General features: G+C 37.7%; 1 protein-coding gene across 2 annotated transcripts in view; it reads left to right on the top strand.

Moving 5' to 3' along the window:
- immt (inner membrane protein, mitochondrial (mitofilin)) overlaps positions 1–13,637 on the top strand; it is a 57,301-nt gene that overhangs the window by 25,216 nt on the left and 18,448 nt on the right. For both annotated transcript variants that reach the window (XM_063047057.1, XM_063047056.1), the window contains 2 exons: positions 7,795–7,930; positions 11,260–11,389. In XM_063047057.1, coding sequence (XP_062903127.1) covers positions 7,795–7,930; positions 11,260–11,389 — 266 coding nt within the window. The remainder of the gene's footprint in view (positions 1–7,794; positions 7,931–11,259; positions 11,390–13,637) is intronic.

Genomic DNA, 13,637 nt, shown 5'->3' with positions numbered 1-13,637 from the left:
GCAGGCCAAGCAGCATCTATAGGAAGAGGCGCAGTCGACGTTTCAGGCTGAGACCCTTCGTCAGGACGAAGGGTCTCGGCCTGAAACGTCGACTGCGCCTCTTCCCATTGTCGTCTTCAGCAACTCTCACAATAATTACTCTGTGCCACATATTTTCAAGTTGATCTTTCCTTTTCTCCTCTGTCTCTTCCTCTCTCCTCCTCCTCTGCCTGTTTTTGTCATTCTGGAGACGTGCAGCCCTTTCATCCTTCGTCTCTTTATCTCTTCTACCATTTGTTCTTTCTCTCTGATCCTGGAGTCGTGCAGCCCTGGCCTGATCGGATTCTTGTTCTCTCCTCCGTCTGTGCCTATTATTGTCATTTTGGAGACGTGCATGTCTGTCCTCCCCTGTCTCGTCTTCTCTCATCTTTTTTGTGCTGACTCTTTGATCCTGGAGTTGTGTGGCCCTGGCCTCATCCGATTGTTGTTCTCTCCCTCTCCTTGCCGCTTTCCGACAACGTTTGGCGTCATCTCTTGACGATAATGTCCCCCTTCTCTTTCCACACGGCATAATTAGGCTATCTATATATTTTTACCCTAATGCTTGATAGAAGATAGGAAGCAGTAACACCAAAGCCTCCAAGCTGCTGAGGCTGGCTGTGTGCATGTGTTGGGCTGTGGCGTCCTGATTTCCACGGAAGGTGGAAGCGGCTCTGTGAGCTTCGTGAGGCGCCGCTGAGGCTGGCCGTGCGCATGCGTCGGGCTGTGGCGTCCCGATGTCCATGATGGCTGATCGGGTCTCGGGTGAAAGGCAGCCTGTTGATTTTTGGCGAATGAGCAATTTTATATGACTTGTATAACCCTGAACTTTGCCTGCATTCTGTAAGTTTTTTTTAAAATATAATTTTTATTGAATTTTCAAAAAGAATACATGAAAAAAAAATCTACCCTCCCCCTTCCCCTTAACCCTCCCCCCCCCATATATAGTCCTACCTAAAAAGAAAGAAAAAGAAAAAAAAAAGAAGAAAAAAAGAAAAGAACCGCCTGGGTATTGGAAGGTTTCCACATGCTCCATGGGATTCAAAATGAATTTGGTATAATTATTCGTTACTTTCCCCAAGTGATCAAAGTCTTTATTGGAGCACTTAAATATGCCATCCTATCTTTTGTAAATAAGGGCGCCAAATATTCAAAAATGTTACATACTTATCTCTTAAATTATAAGTAATTTTTTCAAGTGGAATAGAACTAGCCATTTCATTATTCCAATGATCCATACTTAAATACAAATCAGATTTTCCAAGTAACTGCTATAGTCTTCTTAGCTACTGCCAATGCAATTTTTATAAATTCTTTCTGATATTTATTCAATTTAAGTTTCGGTTTTATCCCTTCAATATCGCCTAATAAAAATAATACAGGGTTATGTGGAAGTTGAATTGCAGTAATTTGTTGCAATAAAATTCTTAAATTTATCCAAAAGGGTTGAATTTTAAAACAAAACCAAGTAGAATGTAGAAAAGTACCAATTTCTTGATTACACCGAAAACATTTATCAGAAAAATTTGAATTTAATCTATTTATTTTTTGCGGTGTAATATATAATTGATGTAAAAAATTATATTGTACTAATCTAAGTCCAACATTTATTGTATTTGTCATACTGTCAAGACAAAGTCTTGACCAATTTGTTTCATCAATAATAATATTCAGATCTGTTTCCCATTTTTGCTTTGACTTATGGGTTCCTTGTTTAATTGTCTGTTCTTGAATCAAATTATACATACAAGAAATAAATTTTTTGATTTTCCCTTTTTGAATTAAAATTTCAATTTCATTAGGTTTTGGCAAAATCATTGTTTGACCCAGCTTACCTTTTAAGTAAGCCCTTAATTGAAAGTAACAAAAGAAAGTATTATTAGATATTTTATATTTATCCTTTAATTGTTCAAATGACATCAATATACCTCGTTCAAAACAGTCTCCTATAAATTTAATCCCTTTTTGGTACCAATTATATAAAAGTTGATTGTCCATTGTAAAAGGAATAAGTCTGTTTTGGAACAAAGGTCTCCTTGCTAATAGAGATTTCTGTGTTTCATTATCAACATTTATCTTATTCCATAGATCAATCAAATATGTTAATGTAAGAGATTCTTTCTTTTCCCGTATCAATTTAGATTCCCATTTATATATAAAATCTTCAGGTCTATTTTCTCCTATCTTGTCTAATTCTATTTTAATCCATGCTGGTTTTCGATCATCGAAGAAAGATGAAATAAATCTAAGTTGATTTGCTTTATAATAGTTTTTAAAGTTTGGAAGTTGTAACCCTCCTAACCCAAGTTTACATGTCAATTTTTCCAATGATATTCTTGACATTTTACCTTTCCAGAGAAATTTTCTCACACATTTATTTAACTCTTGAAAAAATTTCTGTGGCAATTGTATTGGTAATGTTTGAAAGAAATACTGTAATCTAGGAAATATATTCATTTTTACAACATTGACTCTACCTACTAATGTTATTGGTAATATCATCCATTTGTCAAGGTCTTCTCGAATTTTTTTTAAATAGTGGTAAATAATTAAATTTATATAAATTCTTTAGATCATTATCAAGTCTTATACCTAAATATTTTATACCATTTACCGGCCATCTAAATTGGGTTACTAATCGACATTGACTATAGTCTCCTTTAGTAAGAGGTAAAATTTCACTTTTATCCCAATTTATTTGTAACCTGATACCTTCCCATATTCATCCAATCTAGAAGATAATTTATGTAACGAATGTTGTGGATTTGTTAAATAGATCAAAACATCAGCAAAAAGATTCATTTTATATTCCTCCTGATTATCTCTAAAACCCATAATATCTGGATCAATTCTAATTAGTTCTGCTAATGGCTCTATCGCCAATACAAATAAAGCAGGTGATAGTGGACAACCTTGTCTAGTTGACCTTTTTAACTGGAATGGTGTTGAAATTTGAGAGTTTGTCACCACTTTAGCTTTAGGGTTAGAATTTAAAGTTTTAATCCAATTTATAAAAGATATTCCTAACCCATGTTTTTCTAGTACTCTAAATAAAAAATCCCATTCTAATCTATCAAATGCTTTTTCTGCATCCAAAGCTACTACTATACTCTTCTCATCCCTTTTTTGTGCCAAATGAATTATACTAAGTAGCCGAGTTACATTATCTGCCAATTGTCTATTTTTAATAAATCCTGTTTAATCCATATGTATTAATTTTGGTAAATATTTAGATAATCTATTCGATAAAATTTTTGCTATTATTTTATAATCCGTATTCAATAAAGAAATAGGCCTATATGATGCTGGTTTCATAGGATCTCTGTCTTTTTTTGGCAATACTATTACAATTGCTGTTGAAAAAGATTCTGGAAGTTTATGTATTTTTTCTGCTTGACGTATTAGTTCCATAAAAAGAGGAAATAATAAATCTTTAAATTTTTTATAAAATTCAGGTGGAAAACCATCTTCTCCTGGAGATTTATTACTTTGGAGTGATCCTAAAGCTTCTTCAACTTCTTCTGATGTAAAAGGCATATCTAATCCCTTCTGTTCTTCCAAATTCAATTTTGGAAGAGAAACTTGTGATAAAAACCTTTCTATCTCATTAACATCATTTTGGGATTCTGATTGATATAATTCAGGATAGAAATTTTTAAAAGTTTCATTTATTTCAAGAGGTTTATAAGATATTTTATTTGCCCTTGTTCTAATTGCATTTATTGTTTTGGAAGCTTGTTCTGTTTTCAACTGCCAAGCAAGAATTTTATGTGCTCTCTCACCTAACTCATAATACCTTTGTTTAGTTCTTATAATTGCTTTTTCCATTCTATATGTCTGAAGCGTATTATATTGTAACTTCTTATTGACAAGTTGTTTTCGTTTTTCTTCTGACATATATTTTTGAGATTCTTTTTCTATTTTTGTAATTTCTTTTTCCAATTGATCTAGTTCTGCCATATATTCTTTCTTAATTTTAGACGTATAGCTTATTATCTGGCCCCTAAGATATGCTTTCATCGCATCCCATAATATAAATTTATCATCCACTGAATAAAAATTTGTATCCAAAAAAAATTGAATCTGCTTTTTCATAAAATCACAAAAATCTTGACGTTTTAATAATGTTGAATTAAATCTCCATCTATAAACCACTTCTTCCTTATCAGCCATTATTATTGTCATTAATAAAGGGGAATGATCTGATAATATTCTTGCTTTATATTCCATATTTTTCACTCTGTGTTGAATATGCATTGATAATAGAAACAAATCTATCCTTGAGAAAGTTTTATGTCTATGGGAGTAGAACGAATAGTCTCTTTCTTTAGGATTGATTCTTCTCCATATATCAATCAGATTTAAATCCTTCATCAATGATAAAGTTAAATTTACTACCTTCGATTTTATAACAGCCTTGGTTGTTCTATCTAAGACTGGGTCTAAGCAAAAATTAAAGTCTCCTCTAATTAATATTTTTTCATGCGCATCCGCCAAATTCAGAAAAGCTTCTTGTATGAATTTTGCATCATTTTCATTTGGTGCATAAATGTTCATAGAAGTCCATAGTTCAGAAAAAAGTTGACAATGTATAATCACATATCTCCCCGCAGAATCAATTATTACATTTTGTATTCTAATTGGTAACGTTTTATTAATCAAAATTGCTACTCCCCTCGCTTTTGAATTAAATGAAACCGCAACAACACTACCCACCCAATCTCTCTTTAGTTTCTGATGTTCTGCTTCCGTTAGGTGCGTTTCCTGTAAAAAAGCTAAATCTATCTTCATTTTTTTAATATGTGTTAAGATTAATTTTCTTTTCACTGGTCCATTAAGCCCGTTAACATTAAAACTCAAAAAATTCAATAAATTAGTCATTATTCTTCACACAGTTACTCCAATCTAAAACATTATTTATCTTCTCAACTTTCATAGTTCCTTGGGGATTCTCTTTAAACTTCAGCATGTTGTGATGTGTCTCCCTCCCAACCTTCCAGGCAGAAAGAAAGAAGAAGAAAGAAAAAGTACAAAAAAAAGAAAAAACAAAATACCCCCCCACTAATGTTGTGAACGAAAAAATACACAACATTACCCCCCTCCATTTTGCGGGTCATGGCAAAAGCCACGCTTGCACACATGACTAGCGTAGCAATCGATCAGTGCTTCTTCCAGCTCCCCCGCAACAAAAAAAAATTATATATATATATATATAGACAAATTTAGTATTACTATTCCCAACTAATATTCCTCCAGTTTTAACCTTTCTTATCCCCCTCGTATAATTAATAATATATTTATACATTCATCCAGCTTCAAAAATCCATCAAGTCCATTCTTTAACCCAATCTTCATCTTCAATCTATCTCGCTCTCCTGGGTTTGTTCTTGTGTCTGGTGAATTTTCAGAGAATCTTGCACAAACTGCTCTGCTTTCTGATAATCATCAAAAAATCTTTTTTCTCCATCAGACAAAAAAATCTTCAAAGTTGCAGGATAACGCAGTGTAAATTGTTAACCATGCTCCCATAGGGTTTTTTTCACTGGATTAAATTTCTTCCTTCTCTTCAAAAGTTCGTAACTTATATCAGGATAGAAAAAAACTTTGTTCTCTCCAATTATCAATGGCCCTTTTCTATCTTTGGCAGCTTGAGCAGCTGCCCGTAGAATCCTTTCCTTGTCTTGAAATCTTAAGAATTTTATTAAAATCGATCGTGGATATTGGTCATCTTTTGGTTTTGGTCTTAAAGCTCTATGTGCCCGCTCAATTTCAATTGATCGAACCTCCTCTTCCATTTGCAAAACATCCGGGATCCATCTTTGAAAAAATTCTATTGGTTTATCTCCCTCCATTCCTTCTTTAAGACCAACAATTTAATATTATTACATCTACTAAAATTTTCCAACATGTCCACTTTCTCCAAGAGTCGGTTTCTTTCCGAATTCCAGACAAGCAAATCATTTTCTGTTTTTTCCACTCTATCATTCATATGCCCCATTGCTCTTTCCATCTTCTGAAGTTTCTTATCCATTTTGTCCTGTCTTGCCAAAACTTTATCATAGCACATCTTCGTATCTCTAAATTCTTCTCTTACTTAATTCAGCCGTTAATTGCACTATAGCTTCTCTCATGTCACTATCATCTCCTTTACTTCCAATCGCCTCCAGTTCTTCCTCCTCTTCTTCATCTATGTTCTCTGCAGAATCCGATTCTGACTCTGATGCATTTTCAATTGCAGTGGTTGTCGGTTCTTGTAGTTTGTGTTGTGTTAGTTTGCGCATGCGCATTACCGGTGTCTTCTTCGTAGAAGCTGTTGCCACTGCCATTGCTCCCTGTTCTACCGAAGGAGATCCAACCTGAGTCCGAGGCTCCATCGTTGCAGTAGGCCCTTTTTTCTTCCCGTCTCGCGGCTGCTTCGCAACAGCAGACTTCTTTTGTTGCGGTTTAGGAGGCATATCGTAAAGTTGTCTTACAAAGTTTATACGCAAACAACAGGAATTCTGCAGATGCTGGAAATTCAAGCAACACACATAAAAGTTGCTGGTGAACGCAGCAGGCCAAGCAGCATCTATAGGAAGAGGCGCAGTCGACGTTTCAGGCCGAGACCCTTCGTCAGGTTCGTCCTGACGAAGGGTCTCGGCCTGAAACGTCGACTGCGCCTCTTCCTATAGATGCTGCTTGGCCTGCTGCGTTCACCAGCAACTTTTATGTGTGTTGTTACAAAGTTTATAAATAGTTTTCAGAAAATATTTACTAACTTTGTTTTATTTAAACGGTACTTTACTGACTTGTTGCGGGAGAGCTGGATTTACACGTCTCAATCCCACGTCATCACGTGACGCCCCCCCAGTGCATTCTGTAAGCGCATTTTAATTCAACTTAGCCAAAAAAAAAGTGCTGTAATGCACCGTTTATGCTAATTGGAGGTCACAAACAGACAGAGCATGAGAGTTTTAGTAGTATATAGATGGCACGATTTGTAGAATTTGGCAATGTCTTGACTGTGAAGCTGAACATATTTGCTCTGGAACCAGCTACAACTCTGGTCAAACAACATTACCATCTACCTAATGCTGTGGAAAATCACCTGGCAAGTATCCAAACTGGCCATTTTTGCCCCATTATTCTTCTACTTTATCAACAAACGTGGATAGTTTAATTAATATAGCTATCATGTATCACTTCCTCAAAAATAACTTGTCTACTGCTGCTTAGTTTGGTCATATAAAGATAATAAACTCTTAGCTTTATTATAGTCTTGACACAGTCATGGCACTTCAATTGATGGACTCCACATTCACTATCCCAAACATTCATTCTCCATACCTCCATGTTTGTGGTGTTTACCATTCACAAAATAAACTACAGTTAATAATCAATAAACTCAGAACAATAGGGTAATGTTGCCAGACTTCTGTGGAGATGCCGGTTGAACGCAGATATTTCTGTAGTTTAAGAATCTATTTTTAAGGCCTCACTACAGTTTTTTCCTGGAGATGTGTTGTTTCAAGTTCAATATCTTGTGGGCTTAGTCCATTATTGGAACAGTTCTGAATGCCTGATTCGACAAAGTTTCATACAAGGAGTAACATAAGACTGATGTTTTGAAATGTAACTCTTGGATCCTCTGCTGAAATAGGGTGAACAGTAACAATTGGTTTGTGCAATAAAATGACTGAGAAAGCCTATCTTTCTTGATATATGCAGATTTACAAAGTGTTTGCATATGTGCTTTAGTATGACTAACTTTTGTTTTGTCTCCTTATTTTTTTAAAGGGAAGAACTGAATAAACTTCGGAATACAATTGAAGAAGCTAAAGGTGCTCAGATCCCTGATGTTAGACCACAGCTTCTAGCTGCAGAAAAAAATCTTAACAACATGGTAATAGATCTGGATGATGTAGTAAAGAAGGTAATCAGCAGCTTTTAATTTTGTAAAACTCCCTTCCTTCCTCTTTTTTTTAAAATTAGATGCAGCAACAAGGACAAGACAATTTGATTTGATGTCATCTTTCATCAACTTGCCAAATTGGCTGTTCCTCTGTTAACTTGAGGTATCAGTGGGGTTTTGGAAATAAAAGATGATGGCCAGGCTAGCAGGAATAGAGGTCCTGCCTAGATTCTCTTTCCTTTTGTATTGATACTTAATTATTTTGGTAATCCAGTCGCAATTGATTTTAAAAAGTGACCAAGTTTGTATTGAAAGTAGGAGTGATGATCCATTTGTAATTAATGCTTGACTTTCCTTGAATCATCTTGCTCTTTCTCTCAAAGTTTTTGTTATTCATTAAACAGTCCTTTGAGAAAAGTTCTTAATGGGTAATATTTGGGTTCGAGACATCAATTTTTCCATCTAATGGTTTACACATATGCTTTTGAGCCAAATATAAATTAACATATGCCATTTTCTGTGTGCGCGCATACGCGCACAGTAATGTAAACTAGGCATTAGTTGAGTATTTTCTTCATTGCTAAAACTAACTTTATTTTCACCTTTCAAAAACAGAATCCTTTTCTAGTGTAGAGGCAACGTCATGAGTAATGAATACTATCTTGTTATTATTTCTCAGTGAGTCACTTAATTCATTGTTATTAACCTTTCTTCAGACACTCTTCTTCCTCTTCTTTCTGGGTTTATACAGCCTTTTGCTGCCTATGCTGTTGGCACCATTTGTAATCCCATATACTTGTGTCCAGTCCCTTACACATACACTTTATGCCTCCACCCAATATCAGGGTATCCAGATGCGTCTCTGCTCCTTTCTGTACAGAGACATGAACCAATTCCCCTACATACCTTTATCTGGCTGAACTTGTCTTTACATTGAATAAACTCTCCTGTGATCATTCCCACTCCACAAATACAGGATGTAGCTATAGGAACCTGTGAAGGTCCAAACTATGCCTGTCTCTTTGCAAGGAACGTTTCTTGTTTTAATCTCACACAGGACATCTCCGTTACCACTTTTTTAGATACCAATGATGGTTGATGTTGCTCACTGGTTTTGTGTGGAATTCAAAAGTTTTGTTATTTTTGCTGTCAGACGTAACAACTTTCAGCTGTTTCATTCACTTATGACTTATCTCTTCCCTTTGAAGAGATGGTTTAGTGCCGAGTATACATTACACTCCGGGTATTTCACAACTTCTTTGGCTATTCTTTCTCCCACCTTGTTTCCTGCAAGAACTGCAATACCAGCCTCTGCATCCAGCACATAATTCTCAGGAACCTCCGCCATCACCAGTGAGATCCCACCACCAAGCACATCTTTCCCTCCCTCTCCCACTGCCTTTCTGTTTTCTGCAGGGATCGCTCCCTGTGCGACTCATTTGTCTCTCCCCACTTATTTCCCTCCTGGCACTTAAACTTGCAAGCGGAACAAGTGCTATACCTGCCCCTCCCTACGCCTCCTTCCCCACTACCATTCAGGGCCCCAAACAGTTCTTCCAGGTGATGTGACTCGTCATCTGAGTCTGGGGTCATGTACTGTGTGCGATGCTCCTGGTGTAGCCTCCTGTACATGGGTGAGACCTGACGTAAATGGGGAGAGTGTTTCACCAAGCTCCTACACTCTGTCCGCTAGATCTCCCTGCGCCACCCATTTGAATTCCATTCCCATTCCGATATGTCAATCCATGGCCTCCTCTACTGACATGATGAGGTCACACTCAGGCTGGGGGAACAACACCTTGTGTTGGTAGCCTCCAACCTGATGGTATGAACATCAATTTCTCAAGCTTCTGGTAATGACCCCTCCCCCCCCCCCCCACCTCCCCAGCCATCCTGCCTTCTCCTTCAGCAGTCCCCATCCCTTTCTCGTTCTCTCACATTGTCTGCCCATCGCCTCCCTCTGCTGCTCCTCCCCCACTTCTTCCATGGTCTTCTATCCCCACCTATCAGACTCCCCCCCCCTTCTCCAGCCCTGTACCTCTTTCAACAATCAACTTCCCAGCTAGTTACTTAATCCCTCCACCAACTTTTAAATCTTCTCCTCATTTTTTTTTCTTCAGTCCTGCCGAAGGGTCTCAGTCTGAAATGTTGACTGTATTCTTTTCCATAGATGCTGCCTGGCCTGTTGAGTTCCTCCAGCATTTTGTGTGTGTTGCTTGGAATTCCAGCATCTGCAGATTCTCTCTTGTTTGCAGTTTCTTTGTTGAGTCTGTTCTGATCACGGCAGCACTATTGTTCTGAATTATGTCAATCAACAAAATGCAAAAACTACACAAAAAGTACTGAAAACACTCAGGTGATGCAACATCTGTGGAAAGAGAAAGTGAATTAATGTTTCAGGTCAAAAGACCCTTTGGTTGAATTGGGAAAAAGTAAACAAACTAATTTTCAGTTGCTGAAAAAGCGAGTGGGGATAGGTAAAGCAAAGTGAATATCTCAAACAGTATGAGATTAAATGGGTTGAGTTGGCAGTTAGAAACAGGTTATCCTCCTTTTACTATAGGTCTAAATTCAGGAGGAGGTAAAACCAGGCCCATTTGCTTCCTCTTTATCAGAGATTTTCCCTTTTGTTGCTCTCATCTGTCCCTATCCTTTTCTGCAACTGAAAAGTAACTGGCTTTCTCTTTATGATGAAGGCTCTCAGATGCAAAACATTCTGTTTCTCTTTCCTCTGAGCTGCTGAGTATTTCCAGCATGTTCTATATTTATTCCAATTTGTTATTGTCTTTGGGGAAGTCAAACATTAATTGGATGACCTTATCTTAAGATATGACCTTCAAGACACAACGGTGAATTTCACAACTTCTGACGTTCAGTCCTTTCAAGGTTGTGGCTCGTGCTTTCAGCATTCTGTATTTTTCTTTCTCTTGTATCGTGGATTTAATTAATCTCCATTTCACATATTCTGCAGATGAACCTTTACCATTCTGCTTCAGCTGGCACCGTCACAGTAAATCTACAATCTATCAGATACAGATCCTGTCGTTAGATCCCTCTGCTCTCTCCTCTTCCTCTGAAACTCAGGCTTGCTGATTTCTGACTTTCCCCAGTTGTGATGAAAGGTCATGTGGCAAAAACATAACTCGGCTCACAAATGTCAGCTGATGTACTTGGTTATTTTTGCACCAGAAATCCAGGATTTAAAGCTGCTAAATTGAATTAATTTGTTGATATTCTGACTATTTAATTTCCCCATTTTCTGCAGCCGCTTTCTTCTGGATTGCATTGCTCTGCACTTCATATAATCTGATATCCCTGTTGTTGTTTTCCTTTCCTTTTCTTTTACTAAGGTTGAGGCAGCTCAGTCAGAAGCCAAAATAGTTGTTCAGTACAGTGAACTGGTGGCTACAGCCAGGGATGAGTTCAGGAAAGAACTGGAAAGCATCACTCCAGAGGTACAAACTGGCTGGAAAAATCTCAGTAAGTATATGATTCCTTCAGTCCAGAGGAAATAGATGCAGCTTGTTCAGTCTCTTCTTTTAACTCAAGCCTCCAGACAATGTCCTGATGAGTCTTTTCTACACTCTCTAGTTAAGTTATGTCTTCTAGAGTGAATCATTATTGCTTCACAGCAAATGAGAGGAGAGGTTTTTTGATGTTTTTATGCATCTGTAAACATAATAGTGAGAAGATCGCTGAATTGTAATATGGGCAAAAACCCATAATTTATATAGAAGATTATACTGTATGCATAGACAAATGAAAGGAAGTAGCTGAATGTTACTGATATTTTACACAAAGACAGGCCATGAGTGGGATAGTGCTGGTAAAAAGTAGGAGCTTGGATGACGATTGTATTTCATAAGGATCGTTGAAATAGAAATGTGTATATCGGTTTCCAGAAACTTGGTTGAACAAAACCAGCTTAAAAAGGGATGAAACAAAAGCAAAGTGCTGGAAATGCTCTGCTGAACAGGAAGCATCTGCGTAGGGAGACCACTGAAGGTTTGTGTTGATGGCCTTTTATCAGAACAAGGAAAAATTTATGTGAATTTAGTTTCAAAGAAGGGTATGGGGATTGGAAGACTGAGACCAAGAGTGATTGAATGACAGATTTTGGCGATGCTGACATATAGGATGGTGAAGGCTTGTTAAAAGCAGCTGCAGATATAAGACCACAAGATATAGGAGCAGAATTAGGCCATTTGGCCCATCGAGTCTGCTCACCATTTCATCATGGCTAATCCAGTTTTCCTCTTGGTTCCAATATTCTGCCTTCTCTCCATATCCATTCGTACCCTGACCAATCAAGAATCTGTCAGCCTCTGCCTTGAATATACACGAAGACTTGGGCTCCACAGCTACCTGTGGCAAAGAATTCCACAGGGTCACCACTCTCCGGCTACAAAAATTCCTCCTCATCTCAGTTCTGAAAGGACGCCCTTCTATTCTGAGGCTGTGTCCTCTGGTCTTGGACTCTCCCATCAGAGGAAACATCCTCTTCACATCCACTCTTATCAAGGCCTTCCACGATTCGATAGATTTTGATGAGATCACCTCTCATTCTTCTGAATTCTAGCGAATACAGGCACGGAGCCGTCAAACACACTTCCTCACCAGACTCAACTACGAATTAACCTTTAGGGAATCCTGAACAAGGACTCTCAAGTCCCTTTACGCCTCCGTTTTTTTGTATTTTCTCTCCGTTTAGGTAATAGTCAACCCTTTAATTTCTTCTACCAAAGTGCATGACCATACACTTCCCAACACTATTCCATCTGCCACTTCTACACCCATTTTCTTAATCTGTCTAAGCCCTTCTGTAGCCTCTCTACTTCCTCAAAACTACCTCCCCCTCCACCTATCTTCATATCATCTGCAAGCTTGAAACAAAGCCATTAATTTTATCATCCAAATCATTGACATACAAAATAAAAAAGAATTGGCCCCAGTACAGACCCCTGTGGAACACCACTAGTCACTGACAGCCAACCAGCAAAGGCTCCCTTTGTTCCCACTCTTTGCCTACTGCCAATAAGCCACTGCTTTATCCACACTAGAATATTTCCTGTAATACCATGGGCTCTTAGTTTGTTAACAGCTTCACGTGTGGCACCTTGTCAAAGGCCTTCTGCAAATCCAAGTACACAACATCCACTGTTTCCAACAGATATGTCAGTCAAAATTTTCTCTTGGCTGACTCCGGCCTATTTTACCAACACACACAAAGTGCTGGAAAAACTCAGCATCTATGGAAAAGAGTAAACGGTCAACGTTTTGGACTGAATCCCTTCATCAGATGTTCTAATGATGGGTCTTGGCCTCAAATGTTGACTGTTTACTCTTTCCTCGGATGCTGCATGGCCTGCTGAGTTCCTCCAGTATTTTGTCTGTGTTGCTTGGACTTCTGGCATCTGTAGATTTTCTCTTATTTGTGATTGACCTATTTTATCATGTGTCTCCACGTATCCTGAGACCTCATACTTAATAACTGACTCCAACATCTTCCCAACCACTGAGGTCAGACTAATTGGCCTATAGTTTCCTTTATTCTTAAACAGCGGAGTGACATTTGCAATTTCCCAATCTTCTGAAATCACTCCAGATCATTACTAATGCCTCCATAATCTCTTCAGCCTCCTCTTTCAGAACCCTGGGGTATACACGATCTGGTCCAGATGACTTATCTACCTTCAGATCTTTCATTTTCCCAATAACCTTCTCTCTA

Source organism: Mobula hypostoma, chromosome 4 (genome assembly GCF_963921235.1).
Source record: "Mobula hypostoma chromosome 4, sMobHyp1.1, whole genome shotgun sequence".
NCBI classification, from domain to species: Eukaryota; Metazoa; Chordata; class Chondrichthyes; order Myliobatiformes; family Myliobatidae; genus Mobula; species Mobula hypostoma.
Note: the sequence above shows the minus strand (reverse complement) of the source record. Positions and strands in the feature narration are given on the sequence as shown.